Here is a 22,483-nt window from a genome sequence, read left to right as displayed (position 1 = left end):
GTTACAGTTTGTAAGAGGGAAGTTTGGGGGTTTGGGGATCACAGACTCACCTGCTCTGAGAGAGGCTATGGTGCTGGGGTTCAGCTCCGCCCAGCTCTGACCTGCCACATAGGCCGTGTCCCAAAACCTGGCCACCCACCCCCAGATCCTTTCTTGACCAGACAGGCAGCTCCGCCATCCCCTTCTGATGACCCTCCTGGGACATGGTTGCTGAGCATTTGGAAAACAAAACAGTTTTGCCCAGGGGCTATAGACCCAAAGTTTAGGTGGCTGATAGCTTTGATTCTCAGAAGTCAGAAGCATTGCCTGCCATTCAAGCCCAACCCCAGCCCACATTTCCAACCTTATCTTGCGCTTCTTCCAGACCCAACTGTTTTTTCACGGCTTGTTCACATATTTATATATTGCTTATGCGGTGTCAACTTAAGCTGCCCCTCCCCTCCCGTATCTTGTCCACTGGAAAACTGAAAAAGTCCTGCGTATCCCTCAAGGCCCAGATAGAGTGTATAGCCTCCTTTCAACAGCTTTCCCTGGTTACTACCCCCACGCAGCTACAACTTCCTTCCTCTATACTCCTCCCGCATTTTCTATAGACTTCAATTATTGAAGCCTATGACAGTTATTTCTTTGTTGATTTATCTGTCCTACTAGACCCCGAGATCCTCAATACCATAAAACGTGTCTCATTCATATTTCTCTCTCCAACACAGGGCTTCTCATTCATTTATTCATTTATCGACCCACCTCCCCAGCCATGATTCCTTGGGGCCAAGTCTCTGCTAGATACTATCACGTACACACAGGTGCAGGACAGCATGACGTACTTGGGAACACATGCACTTCCACATGGCCTGGAACAAAGGGCCTTGGGAAGTCATGCCTCTTAACCCAGAGTCATGGAGTGTGGTGAAGCCCCTCCCGTGGGTAGCCATGGACTTCCGGAAGCAGATCATCCCCCCTCAGCCACAGCACACCCCACCCTGTGTTGGCATCTGGAGATCTAGGGAAGTAACTGACTCCAGATCTGACGCCAAACTAGGAATCAAAATGCACAAGTCCTATTGCCCATTGGTGCCAAGATACCAGAATCTCCTGGCTATTGTTGGTGTATTCTAAAATCAATATTCACGTGCAGCCCCCACTGCCCATGATGGTGCCAGGAAGAGGCCTATCCGGTCTTTGATGCTAACACTTCTTGAGGGAAACTGGTGCACAAATTGGCCATCCTACATCCTGGCGTCTAGAAGCTCCCAGGAGGGCTCAGGTCTGTGCCTTCTTCTCACCACTTCCCACGGACTCCATTCCACCCACTGCAGTGGCTGGCCCTCCTTTTCCTGGCCCTGGGGCCAAAAAAAAAAAAAGCAGGCCATACGATTAATTGATCACAGCCTTTCCCTTGGAGCAGGCATTAGTCTCTGAGGCTGGGTCCTCTCCAGGCTGGTGCTAGCCCCCTGGGGCTCTCTGAGCCCGGGAGCTGTCAGTGCCTTCCACTCACTTAGCCCTTGTTAATTGCAGAACACACAGACTGCTGGGTAGCACTTTCCATTCCTGTGCCTTTTGCTGGCTCCTTTGCCACTTGGCAGCTTGCAGGCAGCTGTGCAAAACAGCAAGGAGCTTTCTCATTCGGTGCCAGTGTCACAGAGCCTGGAACTCTGTTTCTATTTTTCCCTGTTTTTTCATCCCCCCTCCCCCACCGCCAAGTGCTCTGTTTTGCTCATTTCTCCCTCCACTCTCCCTTATCTCCATGACATCTTCCTGTACCTCACCTTTCAAGTTCAGGATTCTTCTGATGGCCCCCCACCCAGTGGAACTGCCCACTCTGATGGGTTTGTGGCCAGGCCGAAGTGATTGAATCCTCCTGTCCAGATGGGAAGAAGAGGTGGGTAAAGAGATTAAATCATCTCCCTCAAACTCAAGGAAATGTGCAGCTGACCCTCCGCTTCGGGGGTCAGCAAGCCCAAGTACCTGGGGCCTTCGCCAGCACCCAGGTGGGCGGCCAGCTGCCTGTAGGTAATTGAAGCGAAATGAGGAAACAGGGCCGACCTTCCTGCTGGGCCCTGCGCTGAGCCAGGCCCCTTCCCCATCCACCAGACCTCACAAATCCGGCCACCATGTCGCAAAGAGCCCTTACCTAAAGCAGCCCCAGGCCTAGGGAGTGAGGGGTGTCTCTGGACACTCAATTCTCAGAAAATGTAGCTGTCTGGCTAGCCCCATAGGGACAAGAAACAAAAAATGGAAGTGACTTCTATCTAGTTGGCTTATCTGTTTGTAGTTCTCCAAGGGCTTAATATATCAGGGACCAATCCTCTCAGGGAACTCTGGGGCCTGGGCCTGGAGGACAGAAGGATCCAGGTGTGGGCGGCAGCAGTTGGGTCTTGCTAAAGAGATTGGGGCAGAGGGTCAGGAGTTCAGACTTCTCGTCCTGGCATTGAGGCTAGCTACCCATGGCACCTTGGACAAAGGCTTCATTCACTCTATTCACCCCCTAACTTTCTATGGGGACCCTTTCTGTCTTACCTTGGGCTCCCCCAGAAGCAGATCCTGACACCAGGATTCTAGTGCAAGTAGTTTATTTTCAAGGGGACACAAGGAAAGAGCAGTAACGGAGTGGGTAAGACAGGAAAAGGAAGGCACCCAATCAAGGTTCATGAGCAAACAAGTTCCACTGTGGGTACCTGGAGCCAATGTGAAATACACTGCTCTGTCATTCCCCACCAAAGGCAAGGGGCTGAAGTATTTATTCTTAGAAGCCTCTCCCTCCTGCCGTTCCCACCAACCATTGGTTGTTGCCAGAGGCTGTTAAGACCACAGCAGGCTGCCCCATTGCACAGGTGGTGGAGAGGGCTCTGGCGGCCAGGATAAGCAGGCTGCAAGTGCAGCTGGTAAGCACTGCCAGGGCAAGGGTCAGGGGACGGGCCATGGCATCAATAATTGCCTACTATCCAACTACGTGCACAGCATCCTACAGGCTACAAAGATGGGCAGGATGCAGCCCCTGCCCTTGAGAAGCTTCTCTGGTTCTTTCAGTCAAATGGGGAGACGGATCTCTGCCCTTCCCATGCAGGGACGGCTGTGAGAGCCAGCGGTTGGACAGTGCCCTGCGGGATAAACACTAAAAGCTCATTACCAATGTAAGGTAATAGTGATGGGGCAGGTGCCCAGCTTCCAGCCCTGTGCTCTGTACTTGGCCTGAGACAAGTCAGTCAGAACAGGACCACCTGCGTCACCTTGGTCCAAGAATGGAGTTGCTATGACTATCAGTTGAGCCCCAACTTTCCTTAAGCATCTCACATGCCAGTTCCCAACCATGTCGACAGAGAAGCAGTGGGTTCTGAGGCCTCAGAGAGCTGGAGAGGAAATCTCATGATAAGGAAAGGAGTTGCCTTCTCCAACTCCTCCATCCCTGACACTTAGGAGGGCCCAGGACAACTCCTGAGCCCAAACACCTGGAGTGCGCCTGTCCTGATAGCCTGCAAAACCATCCTGGGCATCTCAGTGCTCTTGAGGGTCAGAGAGCTAACTGTTTCCCCAGGCCAGTGTGGCTCAGTGGTTGAGTGTCAACCTATGAACCGAGAGGTCACTGTTCGAATCCCGGTTCCCGGTCAGGGCACATGCCCGGGTTGTGGGTTCGATCCCCAGTAGGAGGTGTGCAGGGAGGCAGCCGATCAATGACTCTCTCTCATCATTGATGTTTCTCTCTCTCCCTCTTCTTCTCCCTTCCTCTCTGAAATAAAGAAAAATATATTTTTAAAGAAAGCTATTTCTACAATTTCTGTAATCACTTCCTTTTTTAAACCTTACCATTTAGACAGGTTGCTTTTGAAAATGTCAAATTGTTTTAGGAGGATTTGTCTGTCCCAGGCCCACCTTAAAGAGCAGCATACCTGGGGCTGGGGCTGGGGGTCCAGGTCAGGCAGCAGGATGAGCTCTCAGCAGCCCCTCCCGTCCTGCAGGCTCTCATTCCAAAGCTCCTCTCTGCTCAGACTTAACAGGTTTGGGGTCTGTCCCTCAAATGCTGGGCCCATCTTCAGCTCTCAGGGCTCTTCCCTCAGTCCAGTCTCCTTGAGAAGTACTCAGAAGAATCGGTTTCTCCCTCTGCCCTCTGGAAACACCCCTGCATTCCTTCCATCCCCGGAGATGTCCAGCTTTCAGAGGTGATCTCAGGCTAAAGTGATCTTGCCATCCACGAAGATGCTTTAGGAGAGCTCATGTTTCATAGAGGCACGGGGGCAACCATTTCCACCACAGCCCCAGCCTTCCTGGTGATATCTGTGTATTTTAATAATGGGGTTTTTTTAAGCCTCCTAGGGAAGTGCTGGGATTGTCATGATGGCATAGAAAAAGCATACACACGCACGCACGCGCGCACACACAAAAGGATGCAAACTAAAAAACAACAACAAAAGCACAAGCCAGCACTGCAGGTCAAAAGGCATGAGACCCTGAGCCAGTGGGTCTCAAAGGTCAGAGGGTCAAAGGCCCCTTCTTCCTAGAACATTCTGGGATTCTCCCATTTGCTCCTGCAGCTCTGGATGAGTCGTTGGACCTTCTCTGGGGCTCAACTTTCTCACCCTTTGAATTTGGTTTCCTAAGGCTCCTCCCAGGTGTTGATTCTATGGTAGATATTTTAGGCCCCAGAACAGACCAATGAGGGCAAGGTGCTTAGCTGATGCTCAAACCAACTAGTGCAAATACCAGCCACACCGACCACACACTCCGTCCTTCCTCAGAGCCTTCCTTCCCGCTCCCCCTTCCATGTGACAAGCTCCAGAGAGACCAGAAAAGCCTCTGAAGGCCATTGACATGCTCTGCTCAGCCCCCCCACCCCCACCCCCTGCAGCTGCCTGGGCTGAGCTTAGGTCAGCAGGCCCAGTGAAGGCGGCAGGAAGGGCCGCTGGCTTTACACAACAAGTCCCAGGGTTTGTGTGTGTCTGACGAGCTGGCCTCAGCTGATGAGAAAAGACTCCCCAGAGGGAAAGGGAGGGGAGGAGAGCCTTCCCACCCTGACCAAGGCTGCAGATCAGACTTTCCACACTGCTCTGCACACTAACTCCCTGACCTTACGGGCCCAGCCCCCACCCCGGCCCTCCCGCACCACACAGAGGAGAGAGGCCTGTTTATTACTCTGGGTGGGACCCAAGCCTGTGGGGAATTGAGAACAGCCAGCTTAGGTTGCTATTGTTTTATTTAAACAAACTGCTGGCTGGACTGACTTGGAAAGGAATGAGGGGGAGGCTGGGAGCTCAGAGCTGGGCTGGGGCTGGCCGGCCGGGCTTCCCTGGGCTCAGCCCCTTTCTCTCGATCTTGCTAGGGCGGCCAGAGAGCTATTTTGGGAGAGTGGCCGCTAGGCCTCAGGCCTGAGCTCCTTTCCTAGGAGAGATGGGTATCGAGGAGCCTCCATTCCCCAACCCTGTCCCTCCATCCTGGTGCCCTGGCCACACCCGGGCCTCATGGATAAAGCAAGACCCAATATTGGGGGAGTTGGGGAGCTGAGCTGAGAGGGCCAAGGCAGAGGCAGAGTATGGTGAGCTGTGCTGAGGGACGGAATGTGAAGGCTGCCTGGATGCACCTGGCAGACAGGACTTGGGTGCGGGAGGTGGAAGGATGCCCAAGGAGAGAGATCTCACCTGCATGGGGTGACGATAGCAAAGTGGGAAAGGGCCAAAGGTGGAAGGGTCCATCCCACTATGGTCTCCTGCCCTTTCCCCACCCAAAGGAAACCCAGCCCAAAGGAGGTCCAAAGTGAGAACAGTCGGTGGGCAAGCTCCTAAAGGAGAGGAGATGGGGGTCTCTAGAATAGGGGGTGGGGCTTTAGTTTTGTAGAAAGTAAATCGCACTAGGGGTTGGGTCACTGAGCTGACCCTGAGGTTTTCCACAGAGAACTGAGGTGAAATCTCACACTCCCCCTTGGCACCCTCTACTGCTCTTCCCCATCCCCCCACCACCACCCTGAGCACCCCCATCCCCCACCACTACCATCACCCGGGGAGGAGCAGGAGCTGTACCAGGAAGGGCCTGGTGGAGAGGTGTCCAGGGCACAGTTAGGTGTTGGCAGAATCCATGAAGAGCCTCGCTAATCACCATCATTAAGGCTATAAAACCCCACACCTCGGGGCCGCAGGGCTCCCTGGCATGGCCCCGGGCCCCGAGCTGTGGCACGGACCCAGGAGCCCGGCTCCAGTCCCTTTCATCTGAGCATCTCCCAGTCCTGCACAAACATTAATTAGCACCCGCCCCCGGGATCACCTCATTATCCCACAGACCTTGAGCGGAGGGGAGAAGGGAGGGAAAGAAAGGAGGGAAACTGAGGCTGTCCCAGCAGCCAAAGAATCTTCCTGGAGAGTACGGGCTGAGTTCGGCGGAGGCTAGGGAAGAGGCTTCCTCAGAGTCAGGCCTCCTCCTCCCTTTCCAGGTTGTTCAGGCAGTCACTGGCCTCATGTTCTGAGGCCCAAAGCCAGCCCGAAGGATGGCCTGGCTTAGCAAGCCTCTGAGGACTGTCAGCCCCCGCCTCAGATCTGGCCAGACCGCACAAGCTGAGAGTGTGTCCTGTGCCTAGTCTGGGGGTGCAGATGGCAAGAGTGGGGCAGCCCATCAGAAAGTCTCTCCCGAGATCAGGGGTCTCTCCAGAGATCAGGGGTCTCTCCAGAGATCAGGGGTCCACCCCTCACCACCAGGCCATCCTCAGTATGTCTGTCTGCCCCCTCTTCCCAGTTCCCCGGAGGCACCATTCTAAATCCCACGGCTCATTCTGGCAACGTCTCCCAGAAACAGCCATGGATCTTCATCCTCCTCCATCCCACTCCCCGAGAGAAAGAGCTCAGCAGAGCCCACTTGGACTGAGGGGGATAGCGTGGCCTTCTGCTGCCCCAGGAGTAACCCATGCCCATGCCTGTCTCTTGTTTCAGGGCGCTGACTTGAAGAAAGGGGAGATAAAGGGCCAGGAGTTATCAGGTGAGTAAGACCCTACAACGCCCCTCCCCCAGCCAGGGCAACGATGATGATTGCCAGATAACAATACAACTTCGTGTCGATGCTTCACAGAGTACAAAGAAAGCACTGGTCCAAGAGCTTGTGCGTATGCTCTGATTTAATCTTCACAATTTCCTTTTCAAGTCGCCGCCATCAATATCTCCATTTTAAAGAGAATGACACCGAGGCACAGACCCACCGGCCCTGTGTCCCACAGCTGGTGTGAGGAGCCAGTCTGGGGTCTGCAGGAGAGCACCCAGACGTCTCTCCTGGGGAGGGGCGGGCGGGGCATTCTCTTCCTTCCGCCCACCTCTCTTCTTTCCTGTTCCCAGTCCCCACCGAGGGGTTGCACGTGGCTGCATGGACTTTCCTCTTCTCTGATGCCCTCCTCTTCTCACCCCCTCCTCACCACCAGCTCCCCTCCCTCTCAGATCCTGGCTGCAAGAGCAGGCCCTCCACTGACTTACAGGGAATGCCCGGAGGGTAAGCTGGCCTCTGGCAAAGGGCTGAGCAAAACGACCAGAGGAGCTGCATGGTTTTGGAAACCAACTCGGCTCAGGCACCAGGAAGGCCTAGATTCCAACCCCAGCTCCACCACTTACTGTCGGCCTGGCTTCACTGCTCGGAGCCTCAGTTACCAAAAACACCCACCCTACCAAGTTGTTGGGAGGGTTAAAGAGATGTCACAGGGGAGGCACTTGGCCAGGGGCTGGCCCCGAGAAGTGGCCGAACCTGTGTGCCCTCCCTTCCTCCTCGCGGCTCTCATCTCTGCTTTTGCCTCTCCTTTCGAGGGAGTTCTTCAGGAAAGCTCCCTAGTGAAGGGATTCCGGCTCCATCTCCCCTGAGGCTAATTCCCAGCTGCATAGAATCAGCGAGTTACAGCTCCAGCCTTACCCACAGGGAATCATGGCCACCAGTCTCTGGCAGCATGGGATATACCCACCCCCAAGTTCACTCGGCCACCCTCACACCCACCTTCCTTGCCGAAAGCTGGCCCAGTCACCTCCGGCCTCCACACACCACGCACTCAAAGAGGCATTGCGGCCCTCACCTATGCTCAGAAGTCTCTCAGCACTGGCCATGTTTGTGGGGAAAAAACTGACTTGCTCACATTTGCACACACCGGCAGACACACTCCAAAACAGCCTCAGCACACATGCACCCTGGCTCCTCCAACACCTGCCCCTGCCCCAGTGTAGACCCCACATATACAAACCCTCATGGCTTCTGGAACACCCTGTGCTGTTCTCACTCTGAACACACATGCACACGCACACGCGCACACACACACACACATCTGATGTAATCCAAAAACTCAGGGAGCGATGAATAGTCAGGAAATCCCCTGGCTGTGCGCGAGCTGAAGGCCCATGGCCGGAAGTGCACCGTGAGGAACACCCCAACAGCTCCAAGCAGCAAGTGGCTCTTGTCTAATGATCAGGAGAGGGAGGTGGCCATAAAGTACCAATACTCCCCCCCACCAGCATCTTCATTGCTAACACTCCCTCCCCACCCACCCCCAGGAAAATTCTCTGCTCCTGGGAGAGGGAGATGAAGGGAGTGAGGGGAGGAGGAAGAGGCACAGCATGCTTGGAAGGAGGCCCTGCTGGAGAGCCCAGTCCAGCCTGAATAGTCTTGGGGGAAGGATGGAAGACGTCCCCTCCCTCTGCTTTTCTCCCAGAAAAGATCTGCCTCCTGCGCAGGGGGCGAAAGGGAGGGAGATGGCCTTCTCCCCCGGAAGAGCCTGAGTTGGTTCCCATTGCCCCAAGCACCCAGGTCCCACAGCTTCCATGATCAAACCTTTGAACCGAGTCCCACCCACCCCCATAACCACTTCCAGATCCTCCGGATCCAGCCAAGAAATTGACTTCTTTGGGGATTGAGTTCATAAGGAAATGCTGAAAAAATAAATAAAAATCCACTGCCAAATGTACTCAGAGGAAGATGGGTTTCTCTCGAGGCAGGAAATCTATCAGGATAGACTAAAGAAAAAAAAAAAAAAGAAAGAAAGAAAGAAAGAAAGAAAGAAAGAAAGAGAGAAAGAAAGAAAGAAAGAAAGAAAAAGAAAAGAAAAGAAAGACAACACCCACTGGCCCAGAAAGGCCCAGGTGCCCACCAGCACCCGAAATCTTCAAACAGACCACACCTCTTCCTCCTCCCCCCACATCCCCAAAAATGTGCTTCCTAAATGAAGCTTCTGACAAAGACAAATCTAATGGCGTGCAATGGGTAAGCCCCCATCTGGGACCCCAGGAGGGTCAGCTGGGACCAGGAAAGGCACAAGTGATTCTCTTCTCCTCGTGCCCAGAGTATCCAGGAGCTCCTGGGTCCTGTGGCATGTGGACCCACCCTCTCTCCCTTCTCTGCCCATAGCCTACCAGCCTCCTACCCCACCACCCCTCAGTGGCTTCCATCGCTACCAGTTCTCCGTCTATCAGCAGGAAGGAAAGGCCATCTCTCTGCTTCCAGAAGAAAGCGCAGGCCGAGGTAAGGCCTCCCCATCCTTCAAGGCCAGGGTGAATTCTGGGATGGATCAGATACTCCATTAATGGGGAAGTCGGGACCTTGACCTCTACCCATGAACCTTGAAGGCTAAGGTCAAAGGGTGGTGTTTCTTGGGAGTGAACTGGAATAAGTGTCCAAAAGGAAATACTGGTGTCAGGCATAGTATCTCCACAGAAATAAGTCCCATAGACCAAGATGGTGGCTTTAGCTGGATGGCGCGGGGGGGGGGGCGGGGGGGGCGGGGTAAGGGGAGTCTATTAGGTAGGGTCCCAAGGGGAGTAACTGGAGCCCAGGAGAGAAGCATCTCCCCCGCAGCCTTGAATGGCATGTGCAGGCAGCTACCCCACAACACTTCGCAGGTAATTGTACCTTATAATTGAGTCTGATCTGGGCAAGAGGGCCCTGGAATGCCACCCTGCCGGTCTGTCTTCATTGGCCTTTAATTGCTCTGTCTGCCTGGTGCCATCTCAGTGGTGGGGCAAAGACTTCCCCAGCCATGGCCCCTCCACCAGCTTCCTGAGCAGCCCTCCTGGCATTCTGGAGAGAACCCCCCACACACACACCCCATAGCTTCCTAATGGCTAACCCAGCCCGGCCGGCCTCCCTCCTCCTCCAGAGCAGAGGATAGGAAGAGCCATGGCCACCTGGCCACTACAGTGCCACAGGTGACTCACCGGGCCCCGTGTGAGCCACAGCCCCTCTCCAGGCCTTACATTTCTCTTCAGGAGAATGGGAAATAAAACAATTCCTGTTCATCTACCACCACCCCCATTTTAGGGAAGGGCAAATAATGTGGAACACACAAATGCCAAGTTGAGAGTACAAAGAGCACATCCCCCAGGCTGGCAGGAGGGTGAGTGGGCGTCGTCAGCCATTTCCTCTCACCCAGTGACCCTGAGCAACCTCCACCCACTGGGAAGCCAGCACGACATTGTTACAAACCTGCTGCCCGAGGCCCCAGAGGAGAGGAGACGAGCCCAGAAAGGCCCTGATGGAGCGATGGAGCCCTTCGCTGAGATGTGCTAAGCGGAGGCCACCAATCACAGAAGGCTCCAGCCACCCTGGAAGCCGAGCTGGTGCAACCTTTCCACTGGTGAACCCTCCTCAGGTGCCCTCAGCACCTCGCTGATCTGTAGATCTGTTTCAAGAGCTTTCCCAAAGGCACGCTTTGAAGTTTGGATACAAAGAAAGAAACGCATCTTTCCCAGGCCAAGCTCAATTTCTCCATGTTCCTGGACCCCTGTCTCACCTAAGACGCCATGAAGTCCCTTCCACCTGATTTCTGGGGCTGGGAATTAGCACCTGAGCCCACCTTGCTCCCCCACACAAGGGAGTCTCATGAAGGAAGGCAGTGCCTATGAGGCCTACATTAGCCCTCAGGGTCCCAGTGTGGTGCCCTGGGCCAGATGAGGCTCAGACAGTCCCCTGAAGGAGCCTCCCTTGGATCAAGTGCTTTCTGCGGGCAGGACAGAGGGGGCAGGAGAGAGCATTAGGCAATGCCAGGAGGAGCAGTGAAGAGGGCAAAGGAGGAAGGGTGTGTGCCAAACACTCTCCCACCCCTGCCATGCCTGGGTCCTGAGGTTTGATCCCAGCCCACCCTCCAGAATGCACGCAGCCCGTGTGCCCTTCCTCTGAAAGGAAGCAGGCAAGGATGCTGGGAACCTATCAGGCCTGATTAGTCCTTTTGGATCTTTGCCCAAACCAGGGTTTCTTGTGCACCTTGCCGCCACCCACCTTTCATCTACATGAGCACTTAGAACTGGACTTGCATCAGGGCAGCGTACCTTTGGCTTCCCTGCTGTTTCGTTTGCTGCCAGATATGGAGGCGGGAAGATTATCCTCCCAAATAAAGCCCCGAAGTGTGATGCCTTCCCCGGTCCAGCGCTGTGCTGGAGGCCTGGAGAGGACAAGATGGCACTGCAAACGTTCCCTGCCCAAAAGGGCTGACAATCAACTTTGGAAACACATAACAATGTAGAGCAGCCTACAATTAAGCAGTTAATTGTGTGTGTGTGGCGGTTGGTGTCGACTTAGGGATTGGCCTGTCCCTTCCTAGGATCCCTTCCCTCCAGGACACATGTCCTCTTCAGCCAGGAAGGGTGCAGAAGTCTCTCACCGCGGGGGAGGAAATCTGGATTCCAGTCTCAGCGAGTGATTTGACTTTTGAGCAAGTCAACTAACCTCTCTGAGCCTCAGTTTCCTCATCTAGAAAATGAGGGTTAGTGGCCTTGAGGCTCTGAGGATCAGATGGGGCCTGGGCTGGACACTGGAAAAGAAGAAGATTTGAATCCCTGAGTGAAGGAGAGAGGGGAGGGAGCTCTGGGCTGGGAAACCTGCAGATGCAAAGATGTGAAAATAAAATAAAAAAGTGATAAGAAGAACCCTTTGTGAGGGGCCAGGGTGATGAGGAAAGGAGAAAATGGAGGAAGGTTGTGGAGGTTCTCAAAAGCCAAGCAGGGGTGTGACTTGGATGGTACCGTGGAGAGCACGAGATAATGCCCAGGGGAGAAGAAACACACAAAAGCACTCCCCAGAGCTGACTAAGCTGGACTGGTGGACACAGCTGGCGAGAGGAAGAGAACAGGAGGCTCCAGGGCATGCAGATGTCGGGTATGGATGGACCAGAGGTGACTGCAAAAGCAGGAGCAGCCCTTGCACGACGTGGGGACTCCACAGGCCTGGCGCTCTCTGAAGCACCTGCACAGACCTGGAGAGGCCAGGGCATGAAGCCCTGCCAATGGGCACGGGCCCTGGGGCTCGCCTTGGTCTGGGAACGTATCTGTGGAAGGAGCTGTGTGTCCTGGGGTATGAGTGGTGTAACCAGTCACTGTGTCCCCTGGAGGAGCAGGCGGGAACAGCTTCTAGACATTGGAGGGGAAAGGTCTGTCTGCAGGAGCCAGGTAACTTGTCTTCCATAGAAGACAGTTAACTTGACCCAGTCCTGTTGGGTCGCTCCCTCCCTGGGATTTAGGTATGAATAGCAGGTTTAGAAGAGAAGGGAGTGTGAGATTACTCTAGTTGAACTTGTATGGCTGTGTGGGGGGTGGGGGGGGAGGCATTGCTCAGATCCAGAGGCTGAAACCCTCTCCAGGATTCCTCTTTGTTCTGCGACTCCAGGACAACATACATGGGGTCAGTAAATGGGAGATGTTGACACCCACACTCCCGTGTGACCTTGAACAAGCCACCTGGGCCTCAATTTCTACATCATCAGCATAAGGGGTTGGACTAGTTGGTCACCACTGAGTGACCCTGAGCAGATTTGCTCCCAGCTTACTACACTCTCCCCTTGTCCAAGTTCTGCTAGACAGATGCAGGGAGCGGGGATCAGGCTTGACTCACCCAGCCATCCCACACACTGCTCAAAGGAGGCCTTCCATCAGAGACTGGGCTGCCGGGACCACAGCAAGGGCCCTGGAAGGGGATTCGGAATGATCTTGCTTCTGGTTTATGACACCCTACCTTCTCGCCTCCCGCCTCCTGCCTGTACACAGCTCCTTCCTGTGCGCGTCGTTTCCCCCACCATGCTTTGCTTGATTCGAAAATGCCTCCACATTCATCCCAACAATGCTAGGAGCCGCATGTTCGAGGCACCATTGTAGGAGCCGTGGGCACAGAAGTGAGCCACATGGATGTGTGTGTCACCCGGGGAAGCTCGCAGAGAGAGGAGGGGATATTCACGTAGCTCAGGCTCGACTACATTCCCAATAGAGGAGAGCGCTGAAGCTCACGGAGCCCGAATAGGTGCCTCTGACAAGAGCAACCCAGTGTCACTGACATGTGCTCCAAAGGCCACAGGTCACCTCCCCAAGTTTGGAGATGGCATTATCTCGGCCTGTCTCCTCTCAGCTGACCCTCCCTGCCCGCTCCTACTCCTCTGAGACACTCATATAACATTCTGTTGCACTTCCTTAGTCACCAGCTTTTATCTCTTGTGTTGCTCAATCATTTTTACTTGTATGGGCCCCACTTCCATCACGAGACTATAAATTCCTGGAGGGAAGAGCTCACCTGTCTATGTTTCCCTTTTACCACCTGTCCCTGTGCTCAGCCCACTGTGGACTTTCATTCAGTGAGCGTGTTTGTGTGTAGGACACACCCACGTAAGCACATTCACAAGCCTGGAGCACACGGATCTGCCCATTCTCACACCCCCATGCTCCCCAGCACACCTCACCGTCAACTTCCTTTAACACCTGGAAAGACAGCCACCTCTGTGAGCACCAGGCCCACCAAGGACAATTTCAGTGTCCACATCCTCCCTGTCCCAACACGGGAAACTGAAGCCCAGAACAGTGAGTGGCTTGGTTGATCAGGGATCCTCAGTTTACAGCAGATTAATTTTCTTCTGCCTTTTAGAGCAAAGCTCTTTGTACCTGTCACCAGCACACCCACATGCCCGCTCCTTCCACCCGGACCTCCAGACTCCTGGGCCCTGGCGTGGGGACAGACATGGAGCCAGTCCAATTGCCTGCCCTCTGCATCCTTGGCCAGCAGTGGCCACCAAAGGCAGTGGGTCCACACGCCCCTTTCCTGTGGCTGAGCGCTGTGAGGAGCTGTGGTCTGCGCCATGCCACACCTCACCCAGAGGTGTCACGAGCCAGCCTCACGCTCCTCTGGCGAGTGAGCCAGGGAAATCCCCTCTCTGTCCCTCAAGATGACGTGCTCAGCTCACTCTGGAAGCCTCTACAAGGCCATGAGCCCAGGACGGTGTGTCCGCACCAGGGGAGCTAAGGGGCCATGCCAGGCTCCGGTCCCCACCTCCCAGGGGCAGCCTCGGGGCCTGCAGAGAGACTGCTCCAGGTAAAATGGGGTTCGAGGGGCAGAGAAGGGGTCTGGGTTCTGGACTAGGCAGCCATAATCTGCTCTCCAGCACCTTTGGCGGTTGAAATAAGCAGCTCAGGGGAGCCCCCCAACCCACAGGGTCAAAGAGGAGGGGCAGCAGAGACTTGCCTCTCAGCGGGGTTTAAGCCTTGCTTGTGGCACCTAAAGGCCACTGGGACGCCGTGGGCGATTCAGACGAGGGATGCTACGTGGAAATGTTTGACAGCACAGACTGAGGGCATGAAGGCAGCAGAGCTCCAAGCAGCTCACAGGAGGTGGCCTGGTGTGGAGGGACAGAGGCCGGCACAGTGAGGGAAGAGCAGCCAGTGCAGGCAAAGGTGGAGGGAAGGGGGCCTGCCCGGAGACCAGCCCCAAACACACACACAGACAGACACAAGCACACGGCCCACTGCAAAACAGCCCCCACTCCCCGCCATGACCTCCCATGGTGGTTCACCTGGCCAGGCCCCAGAACCCCCCAGGGCCAGCCCCTGAGTCACCGTGTGGGCTTGTGTCAGGCAGCCCTCTTCTGCTCCAAAGAGCCCCGCCCACCTGGCAGAGCTGGTATGACTGGGGACCTGGCAGCAACTCAGATGGAGCCATCCTGGGCAGCTCTCGGGCAGGCCCACTGGCTGGGAACCCTGCACGCTCCACAGGGCCCATGCAGCCCTCGTCAAGACGCAGGCCGCAGTCGAGTCAGACATCAACCGTCCAAAGCAATACTGAACACATCGTCCGCAGGGAAACCACAGAGCATCGCCACATTTTGCCCCGAATTCCAGCTGAACACTACCACCAAATACTGGAATTGATCACTGGGAGCAAAGCTGACAGCTGCAAACCTCCTCTCACTCCCGGCCTCGCCGCCACCAGCCACAGGGACCAGAGAGGAGGGTGATCCACTTACTGGTCATTAAGAACTGCAGTTCTCCAGAGGAGCCGGGGTCACCCCTCCCCACTCAGGAACTCCCCCGGCATCCCACCCTCTCACTCCCTCCAAAGTCAAAGTGGTCCCCCCTGCCCTGAGCCTCTCGAGCCCGCAGGATCAGCACTCAGCAAATACTCACCAGGAGTAATTGGATGCGATGGAACATGGCTTTTCAGCTCCTGAGGGGAAGTCTCTGGATGTCATTTAAAGGCGCAAAAATAAAAGGCTCAGGCCTCCCGCCCACCACCGCCAGGACATCATTAATCTCAGCAGAAAGGATCAGCGCTCCTATCACCGCAGCCAGCCCCGCGGAGAGCCAGACAAATTGCGGGCGAATCTGCGCTCAGGGTGGCGGTGACTAGGCTGGCCGTCAGGTTTTGTGTTTTCCCCTGACAAGAAGCAGTGGCGCCCTTGCCCAGCGGGAGAATAAGGGCAGGCCGGGGAGGAGAGTGGACACCTTGGTCAGACACAGCTCACCCACCTGCGGTGACGGGGCGGCTCTGAGCCAGGCACCCCAGGGCCCAGGAGAGGCTCGGGCAGCTCACATGGTGGTTCAGGGGAGGTGACCCCAAGGCTCAGTGCCCTGCCCCCTGTTCTACAGCCTGAATGGGGGCCTGCCTCCCAGTGAGGGCTTCCCAACCCCCACTTCCCAGGCTGAGAGGGGGACACCTGATGGCCTACTAAGGACCAAATGACAGGTCAGGTGGGGAATGTCCCTTGGCTAGAGCAAGGACAGTCAGGGAACACTTTTTCCTATCCTGTTAGGAAGTCTTAAGAGTGGGCCTGCTGGAGAGACTCTGGGGGTGCTGCTAGGGGTGGGACCTCATCAGCTGGAATTGGTGGGGGGTGGGGCACTTTGAGCTGCTGGCCGAGGCCACCCTTTGAAGGTCTAGCTTATTAGTCCAGTGCTAACTGTCTTAGCAACTCAACAAGGGCCGGAATGGGCCTGGATAAATGTTCCTCTCTCTCTAAAACCAGTAGGTGAGACGATGCTTGAGTCTGATTTTGCAAGATGGAAACAATGCTCCCTAAGGTTGTGTAGAGACCCACCTGCTCATCATATGTGGCAGCCCCACCCTATGGAGACCAGACCTCTGTGTTCCAGTCCCTGGGTGGCTCAGGAGACAGGCATCAGACACCCTGGCTCTTTCTCCCTGTAGCCGAAGGCCTCGGAAGTGCACTCCCCACCCATGCCCCGTCCCTGGAAGAGCCCATCCTGGGTGGGTCCAGGGCACACGGGCAGTGGTCAGACCTCAGACAGCAGCAGCGCTCTTCCTGCATGGCAGTGGCCCCTGCAGCCCGGGCCCAGCAGTGCCATACAGGATGGGGCTTTCCTCCATGCGGTGACATGGAAGCCACAGCCTGCAAGCTCCCAGTCTCTCCCCACACACCCCTGAGGGCCTGACTCACCCCCATGCCTTCTACAACTTGCACTGGGTCAGTTCCTCTTGCCCTTTGTGGCAGGAAATGGGGGTGTAAGGAGTCACCGCCAAGCCAGGGGAGGAGGCAGCGGGAGGCCAGCAGCCTCCTGAGGGACAGAGGGCAGGTCTGAGGAGCTGCCCACGAAGCCCAAGACCACAGGGTTGTTGGAAGTGGGACAAGGAAGGAGCTGCGAGGCTGCCAAGGTGCTCCAAACTCCATCAAGGAAGCCATCCGAGCTAGGGGAGGGCGCACTGCTGGAGCGGGAAGCCAGGTCTCCCTCAGGGCACAGGGGATTTCTTTCTGCCATTGCCCTGATCTCGTGATGAGTTTCAATTCCCTCCTTGCCACCCCGGTTCCTTCCTGCCCTGCTCAGTGGGGAAGGCCCGCTTGTCCCCATGCCTGCCACACACCAGTTCACCCAAAGCCCTTCACCTGGCGTGAACATACACACACATATGCATCCACACATGCACACACATGCACACACTTTCCCAGGGTCTTGAACCACAATATTTTTCCAGCCAGCCAGGCTCCCTGCATGTGAAGGCCTGGCCAGGCCTCCTAGTGGAAGACTCACAGGGTCAGTTACACACCTCTCAGCCCAGTGGCAGCCCATCTGATAGGAATGGCTCTCTCCAGGGCCCGGCCACCCTTGCCCCAAGAGAACTCCTGAAACCGCTGCTTTCCAGCCCAATCTGAACACACAGTCACTGAGCCCAATAAAATTTGGGTGAACCTAAAGAGGCCTTTTCCCCTTTACAACTAAGAAGCAACCTCACCAGAACTCCAGCTATGCACTAGGGATTAAAAATAGTCTCCCTTGTGAGGATTAATTGAATGAATGTGCATGGAGTCCCTAGAACTGTGCCCGGCACATGGAAAGCACTCTATCGGCCCTGGCCAGTGTGGTTCAGTTGGTTGAGTGTCGTCCGAAAGGGCTCCGGTTTGATTCCCAGTCAGGGCACATTCCCATGGGTTTGATCCCTGGTCAGGGTGCATCTGGGAGGCAACCAATCGATGTTCCTCTCTCTCTCAAATTAATAAAAACATTTTTTAAAAGAAAATACTATATTAGTGTTTTACTATTATTTTTTGGCATTATCATTATTATTTTTTTTATTTTGTTTCTTTGAATGAAAAATGTCCTCCCCTTGAGAACATCTTTGAAATGCAAACAGCCCCTGCAGGGCGGGAAGGTAGATGGAGTATGGAACACTAGCAGGAGGTGGGTGCAGACAGAGAGCCACTGGTGGTAAATGGGCAACTCTGAGAGTCATTGAGTCATTCCAGGATGCCAGCTGCTCACCCTGTTCTCTCTGTGCATTACTGTCCTCCATTGATCCAGGTCATACCCGACGCTGCCTTATACCCGCCACTGCCTAGCTCTGCTCTGGACAAGGTCTTCCCGGAGCACTCCCTCCGCCCAGGGAAGGTTACTGAATTTAGCAAAAAAAAAAAAAAAGAGAGAGAGAGAAAAGAAAGCCCTGGCCCGATGGCTCAGTTGGAGAGTCGTCCCACACACCAAAAGGTTGTTCGATTTCTGGTCATGGCACATACCTAGGTTGTAGGTTTAATCCCTGGTCAGGGATTGAATACGGGAGGCAACCAATCAAAGTCTCTCTCTCTCTCTCTCTCTCTCTCTCTCTCTCTCTCTCTCTCATCAATAAAAACATATCCTTGGGTGAGGATTAAAAGAGAGGAAGAGAGAGAGAAGGAAATACAGAAAGCCCAGTTCATTTTGAATTTTAGATGAACGAGGAATAATTTTTTACTATAAAGATGCTCCATGCAATATGTGAAACATACACTAACAAATTATTTGTTGTTTGCCTGAAATGCCAATTGAACTGAGTGTCCCGTATTTTCTCTGGCAACCAGCTGCCAAGGGTGCCTGAGGCCCAAAGTTTGGGAAACAAGAGCGTGGGAATATGCCTCTGACCACTTCCCTCAGCCTCTCCCCAGTGCCCAGGGCTGTGTCCTCCCTGCCCTGTTACTGGGCCTGTTCACACTTGCCCCAGAAGATCCACCTCCCTCGATGCCCCTGTGCTTTCTCCCCTTGAGAGGGCCCCTCAGACCTGAGCACAGCCTGGGCTTCTCCAGGCTCCAGCCTGGGTACACCTCACCCACACACAGCTCCCCTCCAGGATCCAGGTGCTCAGGAGCAGAGAGAAGGGGCCCTGGCCATATCCCCCGCCCTTGACCTCTGCCACAGCCAGGAAAGAAACCCCGCTGCACAGTCTCTGAGACAGTGGTTGGGGTTCTGGGGAGGAGATTAAATGAATGGCACGAGCACTTCTGCCAATCTCAACCCCAGCAGCTGGGGTGACCAGCTATGAAGGAAAGAAGCTTTAAGGTTTCAGTCATGAGGTCAAGAAGGCCTGCAGGAAAGGAGGGTGGGTGGGGAAGTGTGCTGACAACCTGATTGGGTGTTTCCTTTCAGCATGTGACCGAGGCAGCAGAATTATGCTAAATAAAGGGTTCTGGGGATGAGGCTAAAGGCTGCTCTTGACTCAGTCCAGATTCATGCCCCCAGTGCTTTCTGGGGAGCAGCCCCTTCCTAGATGCTCTGCTAACATCCAGGGGTGTCCTGCAGTTGGAGCCAGGGGCACCCCAGGTACTCAGACCAATGGCCAAAGGCATCTCCTGCTGTCTCCACTCCCCCAGAACTGGCCTCCCTCTCACCCCTGCCAGCTCTCAAGTCCATGGTTCCCTCTCATTGCCTCCCTGTGGTCTGTTTGTCCTTCCAGGCTTTTGGGAAATGGATAAATTTCTGAGTCGCTTCCAGTTGATTACACCTGAAGCAAGCACCCAGTTCATGACCGAAAATTACAAGGACTCGCCAGATGCCGATGTTCCCGTACGAGGAAGCAGTAAGCCCAAAGACCAACTCAAGACCTCAGGCCTCGCCTTACCGATGTGTGTCCACATTGCCCACCACCTATAGTCTGGATGTGGAATCCCCGCTGGGTATGAAACCCCTGCTCTTCCAAATTAAAAAAGGAATTGTCCAGGGATCACTGGTTGGATGTTTTGTTTTCTAGCCTGTCCTCCTTCAAACACCCAGGACAGGAACTCAATCGGTGTCCAGCACTGAGGCTTATAAATGCAAGTGCGGAGGGGACTGTGGCAGGGATAGCTGGACAGGCAGGAGGTGGAGATCTCCAGCCCTGAACCTTCATGAGTCGCACTGTGTGACCTGGAGAAAATCACTCACCCTCTCTAAAGTGTTGCTTCCTTGGTAAAGTTTAGGTAGGAAGAGGAGGGAGAGGCAGCTGGTTTATCTCCAGGGTCCTTTCCAGCTCCAACATTCAACACCATTCATTCAACAACTACTGTCAGCACCTACTACATGCCTGACCTTCTGGTAGGTGCTGGGGATCCAAGTGTGAACATGGCAGACAAAACAAGGGCTTACCATCCAGTAGGGGAGAGGAAGTTGCATCAGATGACCACAGGCAAATTATAGCAAATGTGACAAATGCTCTGAGGGTGCAAAGGGGACTTGCTTTATGATGGAGGGGGAGGGCCGGGCAAGGCCTCTCAGAAGAAGTGATATTTGACTTCATGGCTGAAAAGCAGGGTAGGAATTCACTATGAGTAGGCACAGGGGTGGCGAGCATGGCAAAGAGAGGGAACACCTCTGGGCTCCCATGGCGAGCAGGGGCATGCGTGGCATCTTCCAGGAAATGAAGGCCAGTGGTGTGGCCACTGGGACAGGTGGGCAATGACCAGAACATGCCAGGCCTTACAACCATGATAAAGTTTTGGATTTTACCCTGAAAGCAAGAGGAAATCATCCTATATAATAAAAGCCTCGTATGCCGAAACCGGTTTGACTCAGTGGATAGAGCGTCGGCTTGCGGACTGAAAGGTCCCAGGTTCGATTCCGGTCAAGGGCATGTACCTGGGTTGCGGGCACATCCCCAGTGGGAGATGTGCAGGAGGCAGCTGATCGATGTTTCTGACTCTCTATCTCTCTCCCTTCCTCTCTATAAAAAATCAATAAAATATATTAAAAAATAAAAGCCTAGTATGCAAATTGTCCCCTCAGTGGTTGTTCGACTAGGAGTTCGACCAGAAGACTGGGAGTCCGGGAGTTTGACCGCTCGCTATGACGTGGGGCTGCGATCTCTCGCTGGCTACCTGGGGGCGGAGGTGATGAGGATGGAGGTGCAGTGAGAATATAGGGTGTCCTCTGAGCTCACTCTCACTTTCCCTGCTACCCTCCCCCGGGACACCAGGGCTCGCACGAGCCAGGGAACCAGGGCAGCCCCCCTCCCCCTGGTGCCAAGCACCTACCAGGAGTCTGCCCTGTACCTGCGCAGCATCTTCTGGGTGAACCAGGTGGCAGCTGCTGGACCACAGGGGCCGGTTGGGCTCCCTGTGGGTTCATGCAGGAGCCAGTCTGCGAGGCCACTGGGAGAGAGCACGCTGCCCATGTGGGGACTCAGGTGCTATGACTCAGGCAGAGGGGGGTGTGCAGGGGCTCCGAGGCCAAAGGGCCCAGGTGCTGCCCAGGGCCCAGAGGTCAGCTGGGACCTGCCCTTCCATGCCAGACGCTCACACTTCAATCACCAGCCAGGCCTAGGGACTGCACCTGTGCAGGAATTTCGTGCACCGGGCCCCTAGTGAAATGATAAATAGATTAGAGGGCAAGAGGGGGCATAATCTAATATATGCTTTTAGAAAGTATAAAGAAACTCCTTAGTTTCTGCAAAGAAAGGATTTTCAGTGACTATCCGCCTTGGACATCCCCTGAATGTCTCTTGGCTTCCCCACCAAGGACCCCTTGGAAGCACCTCTGAGCTATGGTCTCATTCATACCCTAAACCCTGGTACCTCAACTACCCCACTCCCAACTCCAGTCCTCTCAGCCCCTCAATCTCTGCTCAGTTTCCCTCCAAGAGTTAACGCCCTCCCCCAACCCCCCATACACACACACACAAACACACACACACACACTCCTTGGCTAAAATATGCAATGCTATGACTCAGGTGTGCACAGTGCCTTGAGCTCCCCAGATGAAAGGGGCAGGCTGCAGCCGGGCACCCCGTTATTACCCTCTTAGATCCAGGGCCCACATTATCAGGAAGGCAGAGGCGCCTTGGCCACCCCTCAGCCAGGCTAAGCACACTCCTAAGTCGCTGGAAGATTTTCATGGTGAGATCTGAAGAGCACAATGGGCTGGGAGACTGCATGTGTGAATTGGGAGGGAAGTGGACATGTTTCCCCCTTCATTGATAAATTCAACGCCCTGCCTAGGTGGTGGACACCAAGTTCTTATTCTGGAGAAGATCCATTGATGCCAGCCCAGGCAGTAGAAACTCCCTACTCCCTTCTACCCACCAGACAAGCTTGTCAGCAAAGCTAAAAGCAGAAGCAAAAGGAAGTGTCCATTTGCAGTGTCATGGAAGGCAGCCTCAGAAGGGACTTTCTGGGTGTATATGAACCTCACACTCCCCGCAGCCCCCACCCCACAGGCCCAGAGTGTAATTGGCAGCTCCTGTTGGGGCCCAAGGCTGGGATAAATAGCAGGTCGGCTTCCTAGAGCAGCCCCAGATCGAGACACATCCTCCCCTCTTCTGCTTTTAATTCTTTGCGGCTAGCATGTTTATTTTGGGTGAGGAAAAAAAAATCGGATGTTTATCCTTCGAGGAAATTATCGGCTTGCTTTCCTTCCTCCCCCCTCCCCTCCCCATCCCTTCTTTTCCCCTGGTGTTTTTGGGCTTTTAGTTCAGCTATAGGAGAGATCCTCTGTAAAAGAACAAAGATGGCCCAGACTATAGGCTAAAGACAGCCTAGCAGACAGTCCGGGAAACCTTCTCACTCAGTGG

General features: G+C 54.7%; 2 protein-coding genes across 2 annotated transcripts in view; both read left to right on the top strand.

The window, feature by feature from the left end:
* LOC102428633 (phosphatidylethanolamine-binding protein 4) overlaps window positions 1–9,518 on the top strand; it is an 85,179-nt gene extending 75,661 nt beyond the window's left edge. The window contains exons 2-3 of the mRNA XM_023764333.1: window positions 6,906–6,951; window positions 9,343–9,518. Coding sequence (XP_023620101.1) covers window positions 6,906–6,951; window positions 9,343–9,518 — 222 coding nt within the window. The remainder of the gene's footprint in view (window positions 1–6,905; window positions 6,952–9,342) is intronic.
* A 4,069-nt stretch (window positions 9,519–13,587) lies between these two features.
* Window positions 13,588–19,607, top strand: LOC111828303 (phosphatidylethanolamine-binding protein 4-like). The gene is made up of 2 exons (XM_023764336.1): window positions 13,588–13,769; window positions 19,396–19,607. The coding sequence occupies exons 1-2, from the start codon at window positions 13,631–13,633 to the stop codon at window positions 19,590–19,592; spliced, it is 336 nt and encodes a 111-aa protein (XP_023620104.1). The 5' UTR covers window positions 13,588–13,630; the 3' UTR covers window positions 19,593–19,607.
* The last annotated feature ends 2,876 nt before the right edge of the window (window positions 19,608–22,483 follow it).

Source organism: Myotis lucifugus, unplaced genomic scaffold (assembly GCF_000147115.1).
Source record: "Myotis lucifugus unplaced genomic scaffold, Myoluc2.0 scaffold_328, whole genome shotgun sequence".
Taxonomy (NCBI): domain Eukaryota; kingdom Metazoa; phylum Chordata; class Mammalia; order Chiroptera; family Vespertilionidae; genus Myotis; species Myotis lucifugus.
The sequence above is the reverse complement of the archived record's forward strand: the minus strand, read 5'-3'. Positions and strand labels throughout refer to the sequence as shown.

Bases quoted from the DNA above. Each gene is read 5' to 3' on its own strand.
- LOC111828303 (XM_023764336.1), top strand. From the start codon at position 13,631: ATGCTCCCCAGCACACCTCACCGTCAACTTCCTTTAACACCTGGAAAG. The intron at 13,770-19,395 runs GTGAGTGGCTTG...TTGTCCTTCCAG, and splicing joins GGAAACTGAAGCCCAGAACA to GCTTTTGGGAAATGGATAAA.